The sequence below is a fragment of the Bufo gargarizans genome, chromosome 8 (assembly GCF_014858855.1).
Source record: "Bufo gargarizans isolate SCDJY-AF-19 chromosome 8, ASM1485885v1, whole genome shotgun sequence".
Taxonomy (NCBI): domain Eukaryota; kingdom Metazoa; phylum Chordata; class Amphibia; order Anura; family Bufonidae; genus Bufo; species Bufo gargarizans.
This window is the reverse complement of record NC_058087.1, coordinates 148,767,856-148,788,033: the sequence shown is the minus strand read 5'-3', so window position 1 is coordinate 148,788,033 and position 20,178 is coordinate 148,767,856. Positions and strand designations below refer to the sequence as shown.

General features: G+C 43.8%; 1 protein-coding gene across 19 annotated transcripts in view; it reads right to left on the bottom strand.

The window, feature by feature from the left end:
* The window catches only part of MRTFB (myocardin related transcription factor B), a 266,554-nt gene that overhangs the window by 13,763 nt on the left and 232,613 nt on the right, over positions 1-20,178 (bottom strand). For all 19 annotated transcript variants that reach the window (XM_044302677.1, XM_044302684.1, XM_044302681.1 and 16 more), the window contains 4 exons: positions 18,315-19,307; positions 15,038-15,193; positions 13,191-13,349; positions 11,438-11,575 (listed from right to left, as the gene is read on the bottom strand). In XM_044302677.1, coding sequence (XP_044158612.1) covers positions 11,438-11,575; positions 13,191-13,349; positions 15,038-15,193; positions 18,315-19,307 — 1,446 coding nt within the window. The remainder of the gene's footprint in view (positions 1-11,437; positions 11,576-13,190; positions 13,350-15,037; positions 15,194-18,314; positions 19,308-20,178) is intronic.

The window sequence follows — 20,178 nt, the reverse complement described above, 5'->3', positions numbered from 1 at the left end:
TTTATTTTCTGATTGTAGACTTTTTCATTCTATTTCTCGCCCATATTTATTGGGGGACACAGGAACCGTGGTATAGCTATGTCCTCTAGGAGGCGTTGACACTAGTAAAAGCTGTCAGCTCCTCCCCTGGCAGCTATACCCCCTCCAGCCTGGAGAGCTTCAGTTTTTTCCAAGTGTGGGTTCCGCCCTTCGGTGTCACGGCTCACTACACCGGAGCGGTGGGCGCTCTTGGGCTTGGAGGATCAAGGTTCGGCCGCGCGGTTGTGCAAGGCGGCTACTGTCCTCCTTTCGCACATTCACAAAATTTTGGCAGGTGCATCGGCGGGAGCTGCCTTGGGCCGCATGGTCTTGCAGGCGGCAGTTACTTAGCTGCCTGCAGGGGCGCTTGCTCCATGGGTCTGTGGTTTTTCCCTCCCTGTGGACTGCTTTTGGACATCCCATGGTTTCTGTGTCCCCCAATGGATATGGGTGAGAAAACTATTTTTTTTTAAAACTTTCCAGTAAAATCTTTCTCGCTTTTAATTGGGTGGACACAGCACCCATCCAGTATTGTTGTTCGGCCACAGTTGTGGCTGTTGCTGGTTAGAACCTGGTTCGGTTCTTGGCATTGTTGGTGTTCCACATTCTTTCGTTGGTTTACTTGCTTCTCCTACTGCTTGTACACAAACTGAAGCTCTCTCTCCAGGCTGGAGAGGGTATAGCTGCCAGGGGAGGAGCTGACAGCTTTTACTAGTGTCAACGCCTTCTAGAGCAGTGTTTCCCAACCAGTGTGCCTCCAGCTATTACAAAACTACAACTCCCAGCATGCCCGCACTGCCAAATGCTGTCCGGGCATGCTGGGAGTTGTAGTTTTGCAACAGCTGGAGGCAAACTGGTTGGGAAACACTGTTCTAGAGGACATAGCTATACCCACGGTTTCTGTGTCCCCCAATGAAGAGAGAGAAAGAGATTTTACTGGTAAGTTATAAAAAAAATCTCCTTTTTCTGAACATGACAGGTCGTCAGTGTTTGGTCAGTGATTTCCATCAGTGATTGTGAGCTAAAACCAGGATTGGAGCCTCCAGAGACATAAGGTATAAGGGAAACATCTTTACCTGTTCTGTGTTTAGAGCCGCACCTGGTTTTGGTTCACAATCAATGACAAAACACTGATGTAAATGAGGCATTACTCCACTGCACGACCTCTTCACGAATTTTAATTTATCTTTTAACAATATGGTACAAGGCAGTATCAAAACACAAAGTATACCCTGTAGACACCAGCACAGATCGCATGTACAGCCGTGAGAAGGAAATGACCAGGGAGGCTGAGGTCAGTGGTAGAATTTCAGCCGCCCATAAACACCAACGTTATAAAAAAAAATAAAAATAAAAATTATCTTAATTTTTACTAAATGCAACAAGTCATTTCCTTCAGTTATTATTACATGTCTTTAACCGCTTGCCGCCACGCTAACGCCGAAAGGCGTCATCGCGGCGGCTCTCCCAGGTCACACTAACGCCAATAGGCGTCATCTCGCGAGACGCGAGATTTCCTGTGAATGCGCGCACACAGGCGCGCGCGCTCACAGGCGCGCGCGCTCACAGGAACGGAAGGTAAGCGAGTGGATCTCCAGCATGCCAGCGGCGATCGTTCGCTGGCAGGCTGGAGATCCGAATTTTTTAACCCCTAACAGGTATATTAGACGCTGTTTTCATAACAGCGTCTAATATACCTCCTACCTGGTCCTCTGGTGGTCCCTTTTGTTAGGATCGACCACCAGAGGACTCAGGTAGGTCAGTACAGTCGCACCAAACACCACACTACACTACACCCCCCCCCCGTCACTTATTAACCCCTTATAAACCCCTGATCACCCATGATCACCCCATATAAACTCCCTGATCACCCCCCTGTCATTGATCACCGCCCTGTCATTGATCACCCCCCTGTCAGGCTCCGTTCAGACGTCCGTATGATTTTTACGGATACATGGATCGGATCCGCAAAAAGCATACGGACGTCTGAATGGAGCCTTACAGGGGGGTGATCAATGACAGGCGGGTGATCACCCATATACACTCCCTGATCACCCCCTGTCATTGATCACCCCCCTGTCATTGATCACTCCCCTGTAAGGCTCCATTCAGACGTCCGCATGATTTTTACGGATCCATGGATACATGGATCGGATCCGCAAAACACATGCGGACGTCTGAATGGAGCCTTACAGGGGGTGATCAATGACAGGCGGGTGATCACCCATATACACTCCCTGATCACCCCCCTGTCATTGATAACCCCCCTGTAAGGCTCCATTCAGACGTCCGCATGCGTTTTGTGGATCCGATCCATGGATCCGTAAAAAATCATGCGGATGTCTGAATGGAGCCTTACAGGGGGGGTGATCAGTGACAGGGGGGTGATCACCCTGATTACCCTGATCACCCTGTCATTGATAACCCCCCTGTAAGGCTCCATTCAGACGTCAGCATGCGTTTTGTGGATCCGATCCATGTATCCATGGATCCGTAAAAAATCATGCGGATGTCTGAATGGAGCCTTACAGGGGGGGTGATCAGTGACAGGGGGGTGATCACCCTGATTACCCTGATCACCCCCTGTCATTGATAACCCCCCTGTAAGGCTCCATTCAGACGTCCGCATGCGTTTTGTGGATCCGATACATGTATCCATGGATCCGTAAAAAATCATGCGGATGTCTGAATGGAGCCTTACAGGGGGGGTGATCAGTGACAGGGGGGTGATCACCCTGATTACCCTGATCACCCCCTGTCATTGATAACCCCCCTGTAAGGCTCCATTCAGACGTCCGCATGCGTTTTGTGGATCCGATCCATGTATCCATGGATCCGTAAAAAATCATGCGGATGTCTGAATGGAGCCTTACAGGGGGGGTGATCAGTGACAGGGGGGTGATCACCCTGATTACCCTGATCACCCCCTGTCATTGATAACCCCCCTGTAAGGCTCCATTCAGACGTCCGCATGTGTTTTGTGGATCCGATCCATGTATCCATGGATCCGTAAAAAATCATGCGGATGTCTGAATGGAGCCTTACAGGGGGGGTGATCAATGACAGGGGGGTGATTACCCTGATCACCCCCTGTCATTGATAACCCCCCTGTAAGGCTCCATTCAGACGTCCGCATGCGTTTTGTGGATCCGATCCATGGATCCGTAAAAAATCATGCGGATGTCTGAATGGAGCCTAACAGGGGGGGTGATCAGTGACAGGGGGGTGATCACCCTGATTACCCTGATCACCCTGTCATTGATAACCCCCCTGTAAGGCTCCATTCAGACGTCCGCATGCGTTTTGTGGATCCGATCCATGTATCCATGGATCCGTAAAAAATCATGCGGATGTCTGAATGGAGCCTTACAGGGGGGGTGATCAGTGACAGGGGGGTGATCACCCTGATTACCCTGATCACCCCCTGTCATTGATAACCCCCCTGTAAGGCTCCATTCAGACGTCCGCATGCGTTTTGTGGATCCGATCCATGTATCCATGGATCCGTAAAAAATCATGCGGATGTCTGAATGGAGCCTTACAGGGGGGGTGATCAGTGACAGGGGGGTGATCACCCTGATTACCCTGATCACCCCCTGTCATTGATAACCCCCCTGTAAGGCTCCATTCAGACGTCCGCATGCGTTCTGTGGATCCGATACATGTATCCATGGATCCGTAAAAAATCATGCGGATGTCTGAATGGAGCCTTACAGGGGGGGTGATCAGTGACAGGGGGGTGATCACCCTGATTACCCTGATCACCCCCTGTCATTGATAACCCCCCTGTAAGGCTCCATTCAGACGTCCGCATGCGTTTTGTGGATCCGATACATGTATCCATGGATCCGTAAAAAATCATGCGGATGTCTGAATGGAGCCTTACAGGGGGGGTGATCAGTGACAGGGGGGTGATCACCCTGATTACCCTGATCACCCCCTGTCATTGATAACCCCCCTGTAAGGCTCCATTCAGACGTCCGCATGCGTTCTGTGGATCCGATACATGTATCCATGGATCCGTAAAAAATCATGCGGATGTCTGAATGGAGCCTTACAGGGGGGGTGATCAATGACAGGGGGGTGATCAGGGAGTCTATATGGGTGATCACCCCCCTGTCATTGATCACCCCCCTGTCATTGATCACCCCCCCCCCCCTGGTAAGGCTCCATTCAGACATTTTTTTTGGCACAAGTTAGCGGAAATTTTTTGTTTGTTTTTGTTTTTTCTTACTAAGTCTCATATTCCACTAACTTGTCAAAAAATAAAATCTCACATGGACGCACCATACCCCTCACGGAATCCAAATGCGTAAACATTTTTAGACATTTATATTCCAGACTTCTTCTCACGCTTTAGGGCCCCTAAAAATCCAGGGCAGTATAAATACCCCACATGTGACCCCATTTCGGAAAGAAGACACCCCAAGGTATTCGCTGAGGGGCATATTGAGTCCATGAAAGATTGAAATTTTTGTCCTAAGTTAGCGGAAAGTGAGACTTTGTGAGAAAAAAACAAAAAAAAATCAATATCCGCTAACTTATGCAAAAAAAAAAAAAAATTCTAGGAACTCGCCATGCCCCTCATTGAATACCTTGGGGTGTCTTCTTTCCAAAGTGGGGTCACATGTGGGGTATTTATACTGCCCTGGCTTTTTAGGGGCCCGAAAGTGTGAGAAGAAGTCTGGGATCCAAATGTCTAAAAATGCCCTCCTAAAAGGAATTTGGGCCCCTTTGCGCATCTAGGCTGCAAAAAAGTGTCACACATGTGGTATCGCCGTACTCAGGAGAAGTTGGGGAATGTGTTTTGGGGTGTCATTTTACATATACCCATGCTGGGTGAGAAAAATATCTTGGTCAAATGCCAACTTTGTATAAAAAAATGGGAAAAGTTGTCTTTTGCCAAGATATTTCTCTCACCCAGCATGGGTATATGTAAAATGGCACCCCAAAACACATTCCCCAACTTCTCCTGAGTACGGCGATACCACATGTGTGACACTTTTTTGCAGCCAAGGTGGGCAAAGGGGCACATATTCCAAAGTGCACCTTTCGGATTTCGCAGGCCATTTTTTACACATTTTGATTGCAAGGTACTTCTTACACATTTGGGCCCCTAAATTGCCAGGGCAGTATAACTACGCCACAAGTGACCCCATTTTGGAAAGAAGACACCCCAAGGTATTCCGTGAGGGGCACGGCGAGTTCCTAGAATTTTTTATTTTTTGTCACAAGTTAGCGGAAAATGATGATTTTTCTTTTTTTTTCTTTTGTCCTTACAAAGTCTCATATTCCACTAACTTGCGACAAAAAATAAAAAATTCTAGGAACTCGCCGTGCCCCTCACGGAATACCTTGGGGTGTCTTCTTTCCAAAATGGGGTCACTTGTGGCGTAGTTATACTGCCCTGGCAATTTAGGGGCCCAAATGTGTGAGAAGAACTTTGCAATCAAAATGTGTAAAAAATGCCCTGCAAAATCCGAAAGGTGCACTTTGGAATATGTGCCCCTTTGCCCACCTTGGCAGCAAAAAAGTGTGACACATCTGGTATCGCCGTACTCAGGAGAAGTTGGGGAATGTGTTTTGGGGTGTCATTTTACATATACCCATGCTGGGTGAGAAAAATATCTTGGTCAAATGCCAACTTTGTATAAAAAAATGGGAAAAGTTGTCTTTTGCCAAGATATTTCTCTCACCCAGCATGGGTATATGTAAAATGACACCCCAAAACACATTCCCCAACTTCTCCTGAGTACGGCGATACCAGATGTGTGACACTTTTTTGATGCCAAGGTGGGCAAAGGGGCACATATTCCAAAGTGCACCTTTCGGATTTCACCGGTCATTTTTTTACAGATTTTGATTGCAAAGTTCTTCTCACACATTTGGGCCCCTAAATTGCCAGGGCAGTATAACTACGCCACAAGTGACCCCATTTTGGAAAGAAGACACCCCAAGGTATTCCGTTAGGGGCATGGCGAGTTCCTAGAATTTTTTATTTTTTGTCGCAAGTTAGTGGAATATGAGACTTTGTAAGGAAAAAAGAGAAAAAAAAAAAATCATCATTTTCCGCTAACTTGTGACAAAAAATAAAAAATTCTAGGAACTCGCCATGCCCCTCACGGAATACCTTGGGGTGTCTTCTTTCCAAAATGGGGTCACTTGTGGCGTAGTTATACTGCCCTGGCAATTTAGGGGCCCAAATGTGTGAGAAGAACTTTGCAATCAAAATGTGTAAAAAATGGCCTGCAAAATCTGAAAGGTGCACTTTGGAATATGTGCCCCTTTGCCCACCTTGGCAGCAAAAAAGTGTGACACATCTGGTATCACCGTACTCAGGAGAAGTTGGGGAATGTGTTTTGGGGTGTCATTTTACATATACCCATGCTGGGTGAGAGAAATATCTTGGCAAAAGACAACTTTTCCCATTTTTTTATACAAAGTTGGCATTTGACCAAGATATTTCTCTCACCCAGCATGGGTATATGTAAAATGACACCCCAAAACACATTCCCCAACTTCTCCTGAGTACGGCGATACCAGATGTGTCACACTTTTTTGCTGCCAAGGTGGGCAAAGGGGCACATATTCCAAAGTGCACCTTTTGGATTTCACCGGTCATTTTTTACACATTTTGATTGCAAAGTTCTTCTCACACATTTGGGCCCCTAAATTGCCAGGGCAGTATAACTACCCCACAAGTGACCCCATTTTGGAAAGAAGACACCCCAAGGTATTCCGTGAGGGGCATGGCAAGTTTTTAGAATTTTTTATTTTTTGTCGCAAGTTAGTGGAATATGAGACTTTGTAAGAAAAAATAAAAAAAATAAAATCATCATCATTTTCCGCTAACTTGTGACAAAAAATAAAAAGTTCTATGAACTCACTATGCCCATCAGCGAATACCTTAGGGTGTCTACTTTCCGAAATGGGGTCATTTGTGGGGGTTTTCTACTGTTTGGGCATTGTAGAACCTCAGGAATCATGACAGGTGCTCAGAAAGTCAGAGCTGTTTCAAAAAGCGGAAATTCACATTTTTGTACCATAGTTTGTAAATGCTATAACTTTTACCCAAACCATTTTTTTTTTGCCCAAACATTTTTTTTTTATCAAAGACATGTAGAACAATAAATTTGGCGAAAAATGTATATATGGATGTCGTTTTTTTTGCAAAATTTTACAGCTGAAAGTGAAAAATGTCGTTTTTTTGCAAAAAAATCGTTAAATTTCGATTAATAACAAAAAAAGTTAAAATGTCAGCGGCAATGAAATACCACCAAATGAAAGCTCTATTAGTGAGAAGAAAAGGAGGTAAAATTCATTTGGGTGGTAAGTTGCATGACCGAGCAATAAACCGCTAAAGTTGTGGAGTGCCGATTTGTAAAAAAGGGCCTGGTCACTAGGGGGGTATAAACCTGTGGTCCTTAAGTGGTTAAAAGAAACCACAGTTATTATCACTTCACATACTGTTTGTTAGGCCTCATGCACACGACCGTTGTTTTGGTCCGCATCCGAGCCGCAGCTTTTGCGGCTTGGATGCAGACCCATTCACTTCAATGGGGCAGCAAAAGATGCGGACAGCACTCTGTGTGCTGTCCGCATCCGTTGCTCCATTCCGTGGTCCGCAAAAAAAATAATATATATATATAACCTGTCCTATTCTTGTCTGTTTTGCGGCAGCTAGGCAGTTATATCAATGGCTGTCCGTGCCAGTCTGCAAATGGCGGAACGCACACGAACGCTATCTGTGTTTTGCGGATCTGCAATTTGTGGACCGCAAAACACACAACGGTCGTGTGCATGAGGCCTTAGTCTGTGATTGTCAGCATAGACTGAAGCTGCCTTGGCTTCTCTAGCTATCAGTGATTACTGACATTGTGGAAAGTTCTGAGTGGCCACTCAGTGGCTGATGCAAGGGAAATGTATAGTATTACATGGTACCCAGATGTGAGCAAAGCCTATACAGGAGGGAGTGTAATGCTAATAAAAGAGGAATAAAACTACCTGCCACAAAACCATTGCGCACAGCCAGCATGTATGGCTGCTTGTATTAGAGGGCTTGTCTCATCTCACTGTTAGGCCTCTTTCACACAAACTTATTTTTTTTCGGTTTCCGTTTTTACGGTCCATATGCAGAACCATTCATTTCAATGGTTCTGCAAAAAAAACGGGAATGTACTCCGTGCGAATTCCGTTTCCATATTTCCGTATATCTGTACCGCTAAAAGATAGAACTTGTCCTATCATTGACCGCAAATAACGTTCCGTCGCTCCATTCAAGTCAATGGGTCCGCAAAAAAATACAAAATGCATACGGAACACATCCGTATGTCATCCGTATTTTGCGGATCCATGCCCACGTGTTTACTGTTTACAAACAACAGATCACATACGGAAACCATACGCATACGGAGATGTTTTTGCAGAAATGGAACGAAAAAGCAACGGAAACAAACAACGGATCTGTGAAAAACGGACCGCAAAATACATACGGTCGTGTGAAAGAGGCCTTAAGGAGAGATGGGACCAAGCCCCAACCACCAGGTGCCTGGAAAGCAGCGGAGCAGGCTGGCACTCCCATTACAGCGTAGGAAGGATGTGGAAACAGCATAGCTTGCTGTACTATACTGTGTCCGGAGCGGAGCATCGGCACTTTCCTCTGTTTCCCAGCCACCTTGGAAACATCAAAATGAGACGACCCCTTTAAGCGAATGGACTCTGTTAGCACACTCTGTGTGACAGCTCCTATGAAAACTCAATCCACAGAGTACAGACTCTTAGTTTGCTGACAGACTGAATTTCTCTGCAGCATTAGTATTGGAGTTGCTCCGGCTTTTAAGTGCAGCAGTTCCAATAATAATATTATGTTAGGAAATGGCTCGTTTGCTGCTTGTACATCGAGCCAATCTCAAAATAATATTATATGATAGAACTGATCCTAGAATGGTTCCCTATTATAATACAGACTCGGCAGTTTCTAACTTGACCTCACGTCACGACACAAAAGCCACTGTAAAAGTGAAGTAAGAGTTTCTTGCAACTGCTTATTTAATGCATTAAGGGTCATGATAAGAATTGCTTAGGGCTCAAACCAGTTTTTCTTTAAAGGGATTATCCGACCACTAATTCATAATTAAAGGGGTTTTCCCGAGATTTTTATACAGATCGGTGGGGGTGTGACACCTGGACCCCCGCCGATCAGCTGTTTAAATGAGAAATAGATAAAGGATGGGCCGTATGTGCCCGAAACGCCCAGAAAGGGAGTCTCAAGACGGCCTTACCCTCACCACGAAAGGTGAACAAGAGAAAACAATAAACAAAATTAGGCGCCACTCTCAGCAATCAATGTTATTATTGGTGTTAATGGCCCATATGCGAGCCTCCGGGTAAATATTAAATCTCACGTGCATCTATTAGTAATATATTAGCGTACTGCATACACAATATATTAGCAGTATTTAAGGAGATATCATAGCACGTATTCCCTGAATCAGTGTTACATTATAATATAAACTCATTAGGTAATAAATCAATAAAAAATCAAGATTAAAATTTTAGAAATTTAAATTAAAATCTAAATAAAAAAAAGGGGTGTGCCACCAGGATAAAGCTCAAGACACCTGGAGCAAAAAAAAAAAAAAAACAACCAAGATCTCCTGTAGTATGTAGAAAATCTGACATCAGCGCTTTTCCATCTTGGTACATACTACAGATCTTCTACATACTACAGGAGATCTTGGCTGGCGGGTTTTGCTCCAGGTGTCTTGAGCTTTATCCTGGTGGCACACCCCCTGTGAAGTGAGTGCATCAGGTTTTTTTTATCTTGATTTTTATTTTAATTTCAAAAATTGTAATCTTGATTTTTAATTGATTTATTACCTAATGAGTTTATATTATAATGTAACACTGATTCAGGGAATACGTGCTATGATATCTCCTTAAATACTGCTAATATATTGTGTATTCAGTACGCTAATATATTACTAATATATGCACGTGAGATTTAATATTTACCCGGCGGCTCGCATATGGGCCATTAACACCAATAATAACATTGATTGCTGAGAGTGGCGCCTAATTTTGTTTATTGTTTTCTCTTGTTCACCTTTTGTGGTGAGGGTAAGGCTGTCTTGAGACTCCCTTTCTGGGCGTTTCGGGTGCATACGGCCCATCCTTTATCTTTTTCTCCATTTGTCTATTAAGTGTATAGCATTGCTAACACTGGCTTGGGCTGCCTTATCTATTAGTATCATTGATTTCTAGAAGATTACCATCTATCATCTCTTTTTCTTAGTCCATTATCTTTGGCGCCTCTGGTTCTTTTCCACCTGTTGTACATCTTTGTGTACTTAGGTAGTGTTTGGTAACCGCATCCTTCTTTTCTCTTTTTATACATATCCACAATCAGCTGTTTGAGAAGGCAGTGGTGATCCTGTGAGCGCTGTGACCTTCTATCAGCTTTTCCTAGGCTAGTGATGACACATTCATCAGTCACATGGCCTAGGAGCATGGAGCTGAGCGCGACACCAAGCACAGTCGCTATACAATGTACGGCGCAGTGCTTGGTAAGCCACGAGAAGGCAGTGGCGTTCACAGGAGCACCAGTGCCTTTTCAAAACAGCCGATTGGGAGGGGGTCCCGGGTGTCGGAGCCACACTGATCAGATACTGATGACCTATCCAGAGGACCTGCAATAAAGGTCCATTTGGTTGGTACCAATTGGGGATGTGTCCCTGCACAGTCTGATACTATCCGGTCAGTGCTGCCAGTGTCAGACTGTGCAGGTACATGTCTCCAACTGGTAACAACCAGATAGACTTTTATCGCAGACTACTGGCAATTCATTCATAAATATCTAGAAGGAATAATAGAGGAATGACATCATAAAACAAAAGATGCTCCAAAATTGTTGTTACTATGGGAATGCAAGTAGTTACTAAAACAGACATGTTAGGAGAGGTGACACGTCCTCTTTAACCATCGACAAGTAGCAACACTGCCACCTCATGGCCAAAATGTCAAATGATCTAGTCAAATGAGTTTGAAACTTAAATATGGTCAACTTAGTTATGTGCCATTTTGCCAAGTCCTTAACTTTTAAAAAGCTTTTGATATGTCATGGTGACATGTGAAGGGTTTTGATCGGTGGGCGACTGATGGTTAGAACCCGGAGAGAGAAGCACTAACCTAATGTACTCCCCCTCCTTGCTGCAGGAGATGGAATCATAGATCATGATCTGCTGCCCAGAGACGATGACTGATGTGCCTGCACGAACGACAGCGGCACATTTAGATGGCCAGATTATCAGGAACGAGCGTTCGCAGGAACAGTCGTTCCCGATAATCTGGATGATTATTAGTTCGTCTAAACCCACCTTTAGATTTACTAAACCTATTTAGATGAAGAAGAGAAACCCACCTCGGTGTGAGATTGAGGCTGAATATTACGTGCCTGCTTGATGGCCTCTTCATAGCGTGGAGGGTCTTTATTTTTAGCAGCTGAGCTGTTAAACACAGAATGCTGGACAATGTACTGGGACGGGGATGTGGCACTGGACTGTGGAAAGAGCACAAACACCACTGCAATAAATATCAGACGACAGGGACTGAAATCCTGCGCACAGGAAGCATGGCAACTGAAAAATAGAACACAAATAACATGGAAATAAAGTATCCTTTAATATGCCGGGTCTAATCCTGAAGTTATTCTGCTCCAAATAAGATTTCCCTAGAAACAGCATCAGAGTGAATCTTGGCTGCAATGTGTGTATGGTGGTAACAGACAGAGCAGCCATCACGAATCATGGGCCCCAGGGTTGTCCAACTTGTAGGTGTGACTACAGTCACCTGCCATTTGGGGGACATGTTACCACTGCAGTCAGTCATCGTGACCCCTCCATCTATGCCAAGAGTTTACCGAAAAGTGGTGAAGACAGCAGTGGACCGATCGAACCCAGTATTGGGGAGCAGTGCAAAACCCCATATTTGATGTATTCACTATATTAATCCTTGCAGTTTATCATATCAAGCATACATAGGGCAAGTATACTTCCCCTGACAGGTCCCGCTGGGTGGGGGGTTATTTAAAATCACACTCACAGTCCATTCACACGTCCGTAAGTGTTCTGCGGATACGCAAAACACGGACACCGGCAATGTGCATTCTGCAATTTGCGGACCACACATCGTCGGCACTATAATAGAAAATGCCTAATCTTGTCCGTTTTTGCGGAAACGGAAGCACAGATGCAGAAGTGCGGATCCACAAATGCGGATGCGGACAGCACATTCCGGCCCTATTGAAAATGAATGGGTCTGCACCTGTTCCGCAAAATTGCGGAACGGATGCGGACCCATTTTGCGGACGTGTGAATGGACCCTTAGAAGTTGGACAACCCCATTAAAGTCAGAGCCCCATATAAAGAGCAGTTTTACCTATGAAGCAAAATATATTTCTGTCTAAATCTCCACTGCAAATGAAGTTCTACCCTCTGCTTAGTATAGTTCTGGTTTCCTGGGAATTGCATCTTTGTCCAATGCCCAAGGAGTCTTGTGTGCTATTCTAATTTATAGGACCTCTGAGGCATTGTGTGGTTGTCTTGGCCACTGTACCACCCTGTGTCTCTCCACTCTTCATGAATGAAGGTACAGAGACATTTTACATCCAGACCACCAAATAAAAAGTAGCATTTTTTATCCCCTAAAAGTAACTCAAAAGGTAAAAACAAAATCTAATACACAGTACTTACCTTTAAAAATCGAACAAAAATCCTGGTCTGATGGTCACTGCCTCCTTACCTCACTGCTTCCTAATAAATGGCATTTTGTCACTACGAACAACATACTGCCACGTTGGTCGGCCAGGGATTTCCTGCCACAGTAATGTAGCTCTGGATGACACATCATTGCATTGTAATGCAATGACTGGTGACATAGGAGGAGTGCTAAATTTAAAGAGGGCCTATCCTCTCTTCTGAGATGTCCAATGAATGGATTGCAAGAAATTTGCAGTGAAGGTCCATCTGGGTTTTTACGGTTTACCGTCCCTGCACAGATGCTCGTGAATGCAATTGGGTAAAATTTCAAAAAAAAATATGGCATGTATACTATAAGTAATCAGTAAAAGTCACAGGACGCAGCATGTCACAATGTATGCACTCCTTATGACTAACCTCATGAAGTGATTTCTGCCCGTTCTGTACTGGCGCAGTTGGCGGTGTTCTTGCAGACTGAGAAGTAGTCAATACGTTACTGCTGAGCGACGATGGAACTGAAGTGACTGGGGTTTGCGGATAGGAAAATACATTGTTTGATGTTGTGGGTGGACATACCTAAGGGTAAGAATCACAACACATACATTATACATTGTATTCTGTTGTTTTTCAAGAAAACTGTTTACTAAATGTGATGTGAGGGAAGCAGACAACCGCTGCGGCCAGCGTTTGGCTGCACCAGCGTCATACAGGAAATTTACATCCAGGGAGCAATGTAACAGACACCGCCAAAGTAATCGTCAGAAACACACTTATTGTTAATGGGAAGTCTAGCAACAATACAGGGGAAAAAACGCTGTACCTTATCAATTAAAACTTAACTTTTACTTTAATGGTCAAATATGCTCAATTCTAACACATAGATTACACTTACTGAAGTGTTGGGGTAGAGCCGGGCAGAGCTGGGTAATGACTAAGTGTGCCGCTACTTGGCCTCGACTAAACTAATAGTTCAGTTTAGTCGGAGCACCCACCCAAAAAGGGGCAACCCCTCTGGAACGTCCCTAATCAATAGCTAGGATACCCTACTGCAGCCCTAATGCAGGTGGGTCCAGCTCTGCGTTGGTGCTGTAAACGATAAAGATGGGGATTCTAGAAGAAACGAAGAATAGTCCAGATGTGTTTCTGTTGGATGGTTGGTCAAATTTCATCAGGGGACACAAATGAAACAAATGGCCTCAATGCTAGTGAGCAAGAGAATCCACTTAGGTGTTTCAGGTGGACTGAACAGCAGATGCTATCATTTAAGAGTGTATGGCTATCCAAGTGGGAGCAATTACCTTTACATCTAGGGGGCCCAGAGGAACAGCCGAGGCCCTAAAGTGAAGGAGCGGGAGTCAGTGTCGGGAAGCAGGTAAGTACGCCTCCCTTCTCAGGTCTGGCCAGCAGGTGAACAACCCCTTTAATGTAATGGGTTGTATAAATCAGATAGGAAGGTGTATCTGAATTAGGAAATTAGAACTAGAGATGAGCATGTGGATTCTGAAATCTGGTCAGAGGTATTTTAAAAAAATGGATTCAGAAAGAAAAGAGAATTTTCTGTGATATTATTAAGGAGAATCAAGGAAAAGGGGGAAAGAGAAATAGTGTGAGACTTTTCCAGGCAATCACAGCACAAAGCTAGAATTTATTCAGACCCGAATCAGACAGGTGTTTTGGCTGAATCAGACCACAATCTAATTTTAAGAAATTCACTCATCTCCAATTCGGACTCACTATAAAATTCCCGCTTGTCACTGTCTGTGGTACTACAGACAATATTTCATCTGTATTACTCAACTGAATGCACTACCTCCCCCTGCTGGTCATAACACGTAATACATTTTTCATGGGAAAAAAAAAGTTTGTTTAAACAAAATGCATATAAGGGCTCATGCACACGACCGCGTGCCGGCTGGACCGACCGTGGGGCCGCCGTATGTGGATTGCGGGCCCATTCACTTGAATAGGGTACGCGATTCGCATCCAACTGTCCACACCACAAAAAAGTAGTGCACTCTGTAGTGCTCCCGATCCGTGCCTCTGTTCTGCAACGCACCGCATCTCCCGGATTGTGAACGGGTCCGCATCCGTGATGCGGGGTGCACATAGCCGGTACCCGTGTATTGTGGACCCACTGTTTGCAGGCCACAATACAGCCACAGCCAGGCAACGGACGTTTGCATGAGCCATAAACCTATAAGGAAGAGCACAACTGGTAAATAACCATTGCTAGTTTGAATCTGCTGTCTCTATGAGTCACAAACCTTTCTGGGTTGCGGGTTCTGGTTGAGCATATGTGACGTAAACTTCTCCTGTGCCACTGATGTAGGAGGTTTCTGAGAGGACAGTGCCTGGACCAGAGTAGCAGGGGTAGAATTCAGAACCGAAGGCTGAGATGTACTTGGTGCTTGTGCTGGGGCCTAAAGATTATAAGCAAACATGAGTATTTCAGGTAAAAACATGTATCACGTCCATATATCCTCTAATAACAGTTCATTTGTCCTCACTTGACTACTAACACAAACCTGCACCGGCTTAGGTACAGCTACAGAATAAAAATTCACTGACATTCAGAAAGATGTACTACACAGATTGTACCATTCTCACATAACCAACTCTTCTTCACCGCTTCCAGCATTTTATAATTCTGGAGTTTTGGCTGTAAAGACCAATAACACAATAAGGGGGTTGACTACTTTGGACTCCATTTAAAGAGCTTCATAAACAGCTGATGAAAAAGAGATGCCCTGGATACACAATGTATTCGGAATGCTTTCAGGCCCTTTCACATTTTATGTTGCAGCCTTGTGCTAAAATAAAATTAAAAATCCCCCATCGATCTCGACCTGAACTCAACACCCCATAATGAGAAAGTGAAAACACAATATTAGAAATTCTTGCAGATTTATTAAAAAGGAAAAACTAACATTTCACATGGAGAAAAGTATTCAGGCCCTTTGCTATGACACTTGAAATTTGGCTCGGGGGGCTCCTATTTTTCTCGATCCTCTTTGAGATGTTTCTACACCTTGATTGGAGTCACCTTTAGTAAATTCAGTTGACCGGACATGATTTGGAAGGACACAACCCCATCTATATAAGGCCTCACAGCTAACAATGCATATCGGAGCAAAAACCAAGCCATGAGAAGGAAAGAACTGCCTGCAGAGCTCAGAGACAGGATTGTGTGGAGGCACAGATCTGGAAAAGGGTACAAACAAATGCTGCTGCACTGCAAGTTCCCCAAAGCACAGTGGCCTCCATAATTCTTAAATGGAAAACGTTTGGAACAACCACGACTCTTCCTAGAGATGGCCTCCAAATATCCTGTGTGCAGATGGGAGAAACTTCCAGAAGGTCAACCATCACTGCAGCATTTCACCAATCTGGGCTTTATGGCAGAGTAGCCAGAAAGACGCCTTTTCTCAGTAAAAGACACATGAAAGCCTTTCTGGAGTTTGCAAAAAAGCACGTAAAGAACTCTCATGTGAGAAACAAGATCCTCTGGTAGGATTAAACCATGACTGAACTTTTTAGCCTCAATTCTAAGGATCATTTGCCCAATACCATCCCTACAGTTATGCATGATGGTGGCAGCAGGTGGTGGTGGGGGGGTGTTTTTCAGAAGCTGCGACCGGGAGACTGGATATTATTCTTAATGAAAATCTGATCCAGAGTGCTCTGGACCTCAGAAGGTTCACCTTCCAACAAGACAATGACCCTAAGCACACAGCCAAGACAACACAGGAGTGGCTTTGGGACAATTCTGTGAATGTCACTGAGTGGCCCAGTCAGAGCCCTCACTTGAACCCAATCGAACATGTCTGGAGACCTGAAAATAGCTGATGGTCCCCATCCAACCTGACAGAGCTTGAGAGGATCAACAGAGAATTACATAAAATCTCCAAATCCAGGTGTGCAAACCATGTGGCATCATACCCAAGAAGATTGGAGACTGTAATCACTGCCAAAAGTGCTAACTAAATCCTGAGGGTTTTGCAAGATTTTGTTTTTCCCTTTTCTATAAATTAGCTAAATTTTTTATATTTTTATTTATTTTTGATATTATAAGGTATAGAGTACAGAATTATGAGGAAACACTTGAATTTTTTTTTATGTAGCACAATGCCGCAACATAACAATGCGAAAAAATGAAAGTGTCTGAAGACTTTTCAAATTATAAGTTGATCCTGATGTGGGTCCTAATGACTTACATTGTAATCTCCATGAAAATCACCTATATTTCCAAATAATACTCTAGCCAAACATATTTTGCAGTAGTTTTCAAGAAGATCCTATTAAAAAGGTTATCGCACAAAAAATATAGATTATACTTAAATCCAACCCACATTCATAAACATTTTTCTATTTACACTTGTATCCCCAGATATTCCAGGAATATTGCTTGTATAGCGCCACAGCGACTGTGAGATTGTTTTAGTGTTTTACAGTCTCCATTTTCTGAAAGACATATTTTTTCCATCGTTTGGGCAATTGTCCTATGCAGGGGCTCATTTTTTGAAATGACGGTTTGATTAGTACTATATTGGGGTACATATGTCTTTTTGATCGCTTGGAATTACACTTTTTGTGATGTATGGTAACAAAAAAAAAAAAAAGGTGTTCTGGTGTTCACCTGAGCGGTTAGGTCATGTGATATTTTTATAGAACTGCTTGTTATGGATATGGCAATACCTAATATGTATACTTTTTTTTAAATGTATTTCATTTTTACCCTATAAAAGCATTTTTGAAGAAAAAAAAAAAATCATGTTTTAGTGTCTCCATTTTCTGAAAGCCATATTTTTTTTATTTTTTGGACGATTGTCTTAGGGTCTAATTTTTTGCGGGAAGAGATGACAGTTTATAGATATGGCGCCATTAGACTTGGGCTACTTGCACATGAACGTTGTTTGTTTCCATGTCCGTTCCATTATTTTTTTTTGCGAATAGGATGCGGACCCGTTCATTTCAATGGGTCAGCAAAAAATGCGGACAGCACACCGTGTGCTGTCTGCATCAGTATGTCCCGGACCGCAAAACACATACAGTCGTGTGCATGTAGCCTTATACTTGGTGTTGAAACTGTAGTGTAATCTTTGCTCACGGTGTCACATCCTCTCTTCTGCCCCCTTGGAGGGCACAGCACAAAAAGTATCTAAAACCCTTATTAAATGTGGTGTAAGGCAGGTGCGCCAGAATTCTGGGTCGCCTGCAATAGTTAATAGGTCCCAATGAGTTGTATGCAATCTTGTGCAGTGCAGCAAACATTTAATAGTTAAAAATAATCACTAAACACTACAAAAAGTCTTAAGGTAGCCTCAGTCTGAGAGGAAGTTTTTGAGACCATAAGGCCAGACAAAGATCAGCGACTTTAATGCGAGAAACATGCTGTCTGTGTAAGGGTGATTTCCCGTTTCTGACCTTTGATTTTACATCATGACTGTAGAGCCTTTGGCTGCTGCAGATGTTGGTGGTTTGGCAGCGTGTGGCCTTACCCCATCTTACCAACATAATATATTAAAAACAATAAGGACACACCTGAACCATGGACAGCTGCATTGCATTGGTGGTTTTGATGGAGACCGGCAGCAGAATCTGGGCTGTTGGTGTAGTTAGTAGTGCCTGAGGCTGTGCCACCACTGTAGCCTGAGGTGTCCTTTGAGATGTCACATAAAACTGCTGGATAATATTTTGATGTTCATGGTTGGCCAAGGGAACTTCTTGTTTGATGACTACAGTGTTGTTGGCAATGATACTCTGGCCGCCAGTGGTCACTGTGGGCTGTCCTATCAAGTGACCGCTCAGAACGGTCTGGGTGGAACTCTGGCAGTCAGATATGGAGTTTTCCTCTTTAACTTTTGCATTAAAATGCTTCTGATCCACATTTACCAGAACATTAGAGCATGGTTGTTGCTGGCCACGTTTTTCCACCTCAAGCTGCATTTTCAGCACCTCCACAAGCTTTTGCTCCTGCTCCAGTTTACGTTTCAACTCCTCAATCTGCTTTTCTTTCTCCTGAAGCTTGCGGTCCTTCTCTGCAGCCTCCAAATCCATGTTTGTAGTGGTTACGGTGACTGACCCCATGCTATCCTCATTTATACTGATCTTCATAGGTGAGGTGTTCATAAATTGGGATGGAGACACCATGGTCATAATCTCTGCAAAGGTGTCTGTCATGGTAGCGTCTTCAGTACTAAAGTTGGATTGTTCGGATGGGGTAGGCGACATGGGTAATGGAGAGTTGATGCCATCTAAAGTTGGTGGGTTGCTTCCATTTGAAGTGGATGTTACATCTGAACACAAACTGGGTGCGCAATTACTTACAACAGCAGTGGTATATGCGATTGTAGCTTCGCCGGCACCACTACTGGGAACTGTAGTGGTGGCGGTGGTGGTTACAGCTGTGGCACTATTAGCACTAACACCATTATTGTTTAAATCCTGGTACGGCTTCAGACGTTCAATGAGATCCGTTTTCGTCCCGGATACTGGCAAACCTCTCAGTTTCAACTCCATTTTAAGTTCTGCCACCTACAAATACAACATAATAAAAAGAGCTGGTAAATAAAAAGAAACCATTGCTTCCTGTATATCCCCAGCAGACCTTGTGGCCACATTGCTCAGTATATACTTATTTTATATATCACTCCGGCTGCATTTAATCTTGAGCGATAGGTGATTGCATTACGTATAAAGCCGGCTTAATTTAACTATGGCAACCAGAAAAATATACAAGACCAGACTGCGCACTTGACTGCCTCCCTATGATTGCACAGGAAGAGCTGACAGGTCTGGTAATCATTTTCTCATCCATACAGACCCCAAAATACAGTGCCAGAGAAGTCTGCTCATAGGTGTATGAAGGAATAACTATAAGTCGCTGTGAACCTGCGTCAAGTCTTCAGCTATTAATCTGAATTCACCTAAAATAAATAAGCATCAGACTGCGCAATGAATGAAGCCGTGTTATGGATTTGCTTTTTGCAGAGGCTCAGATCGCATAAGCACAAAATGAGTTCACACGTTATCATTTTACATGTCAAAATTCTGGAATAAGAACAGATAATATCCTCCTGTCTCATATTGCAATAATAAAAAATAATAAAAATAATAATAATTATATATATATATATATATATATATATATATATATATATATTTTCTGTTCACTTTAGCAGACACAATTTAGCAATTTTGTCATCTTTGCCAATGCTCATCTCTTAGGGTGACAAGGGACTGGGCAGGGGTGGACTGGGAACTTAAAGTGGCCCTAGAACAAAAACTAAAAGTGGCCCCTATGTTGTTGGCGGGTACAAGTTGACAGAATTTGGGGCAACACAAGTAGTCAGGGACAACAATACCTTAATGCAGTCCCCGCAGAACCTAATACCACAGTGTGCAC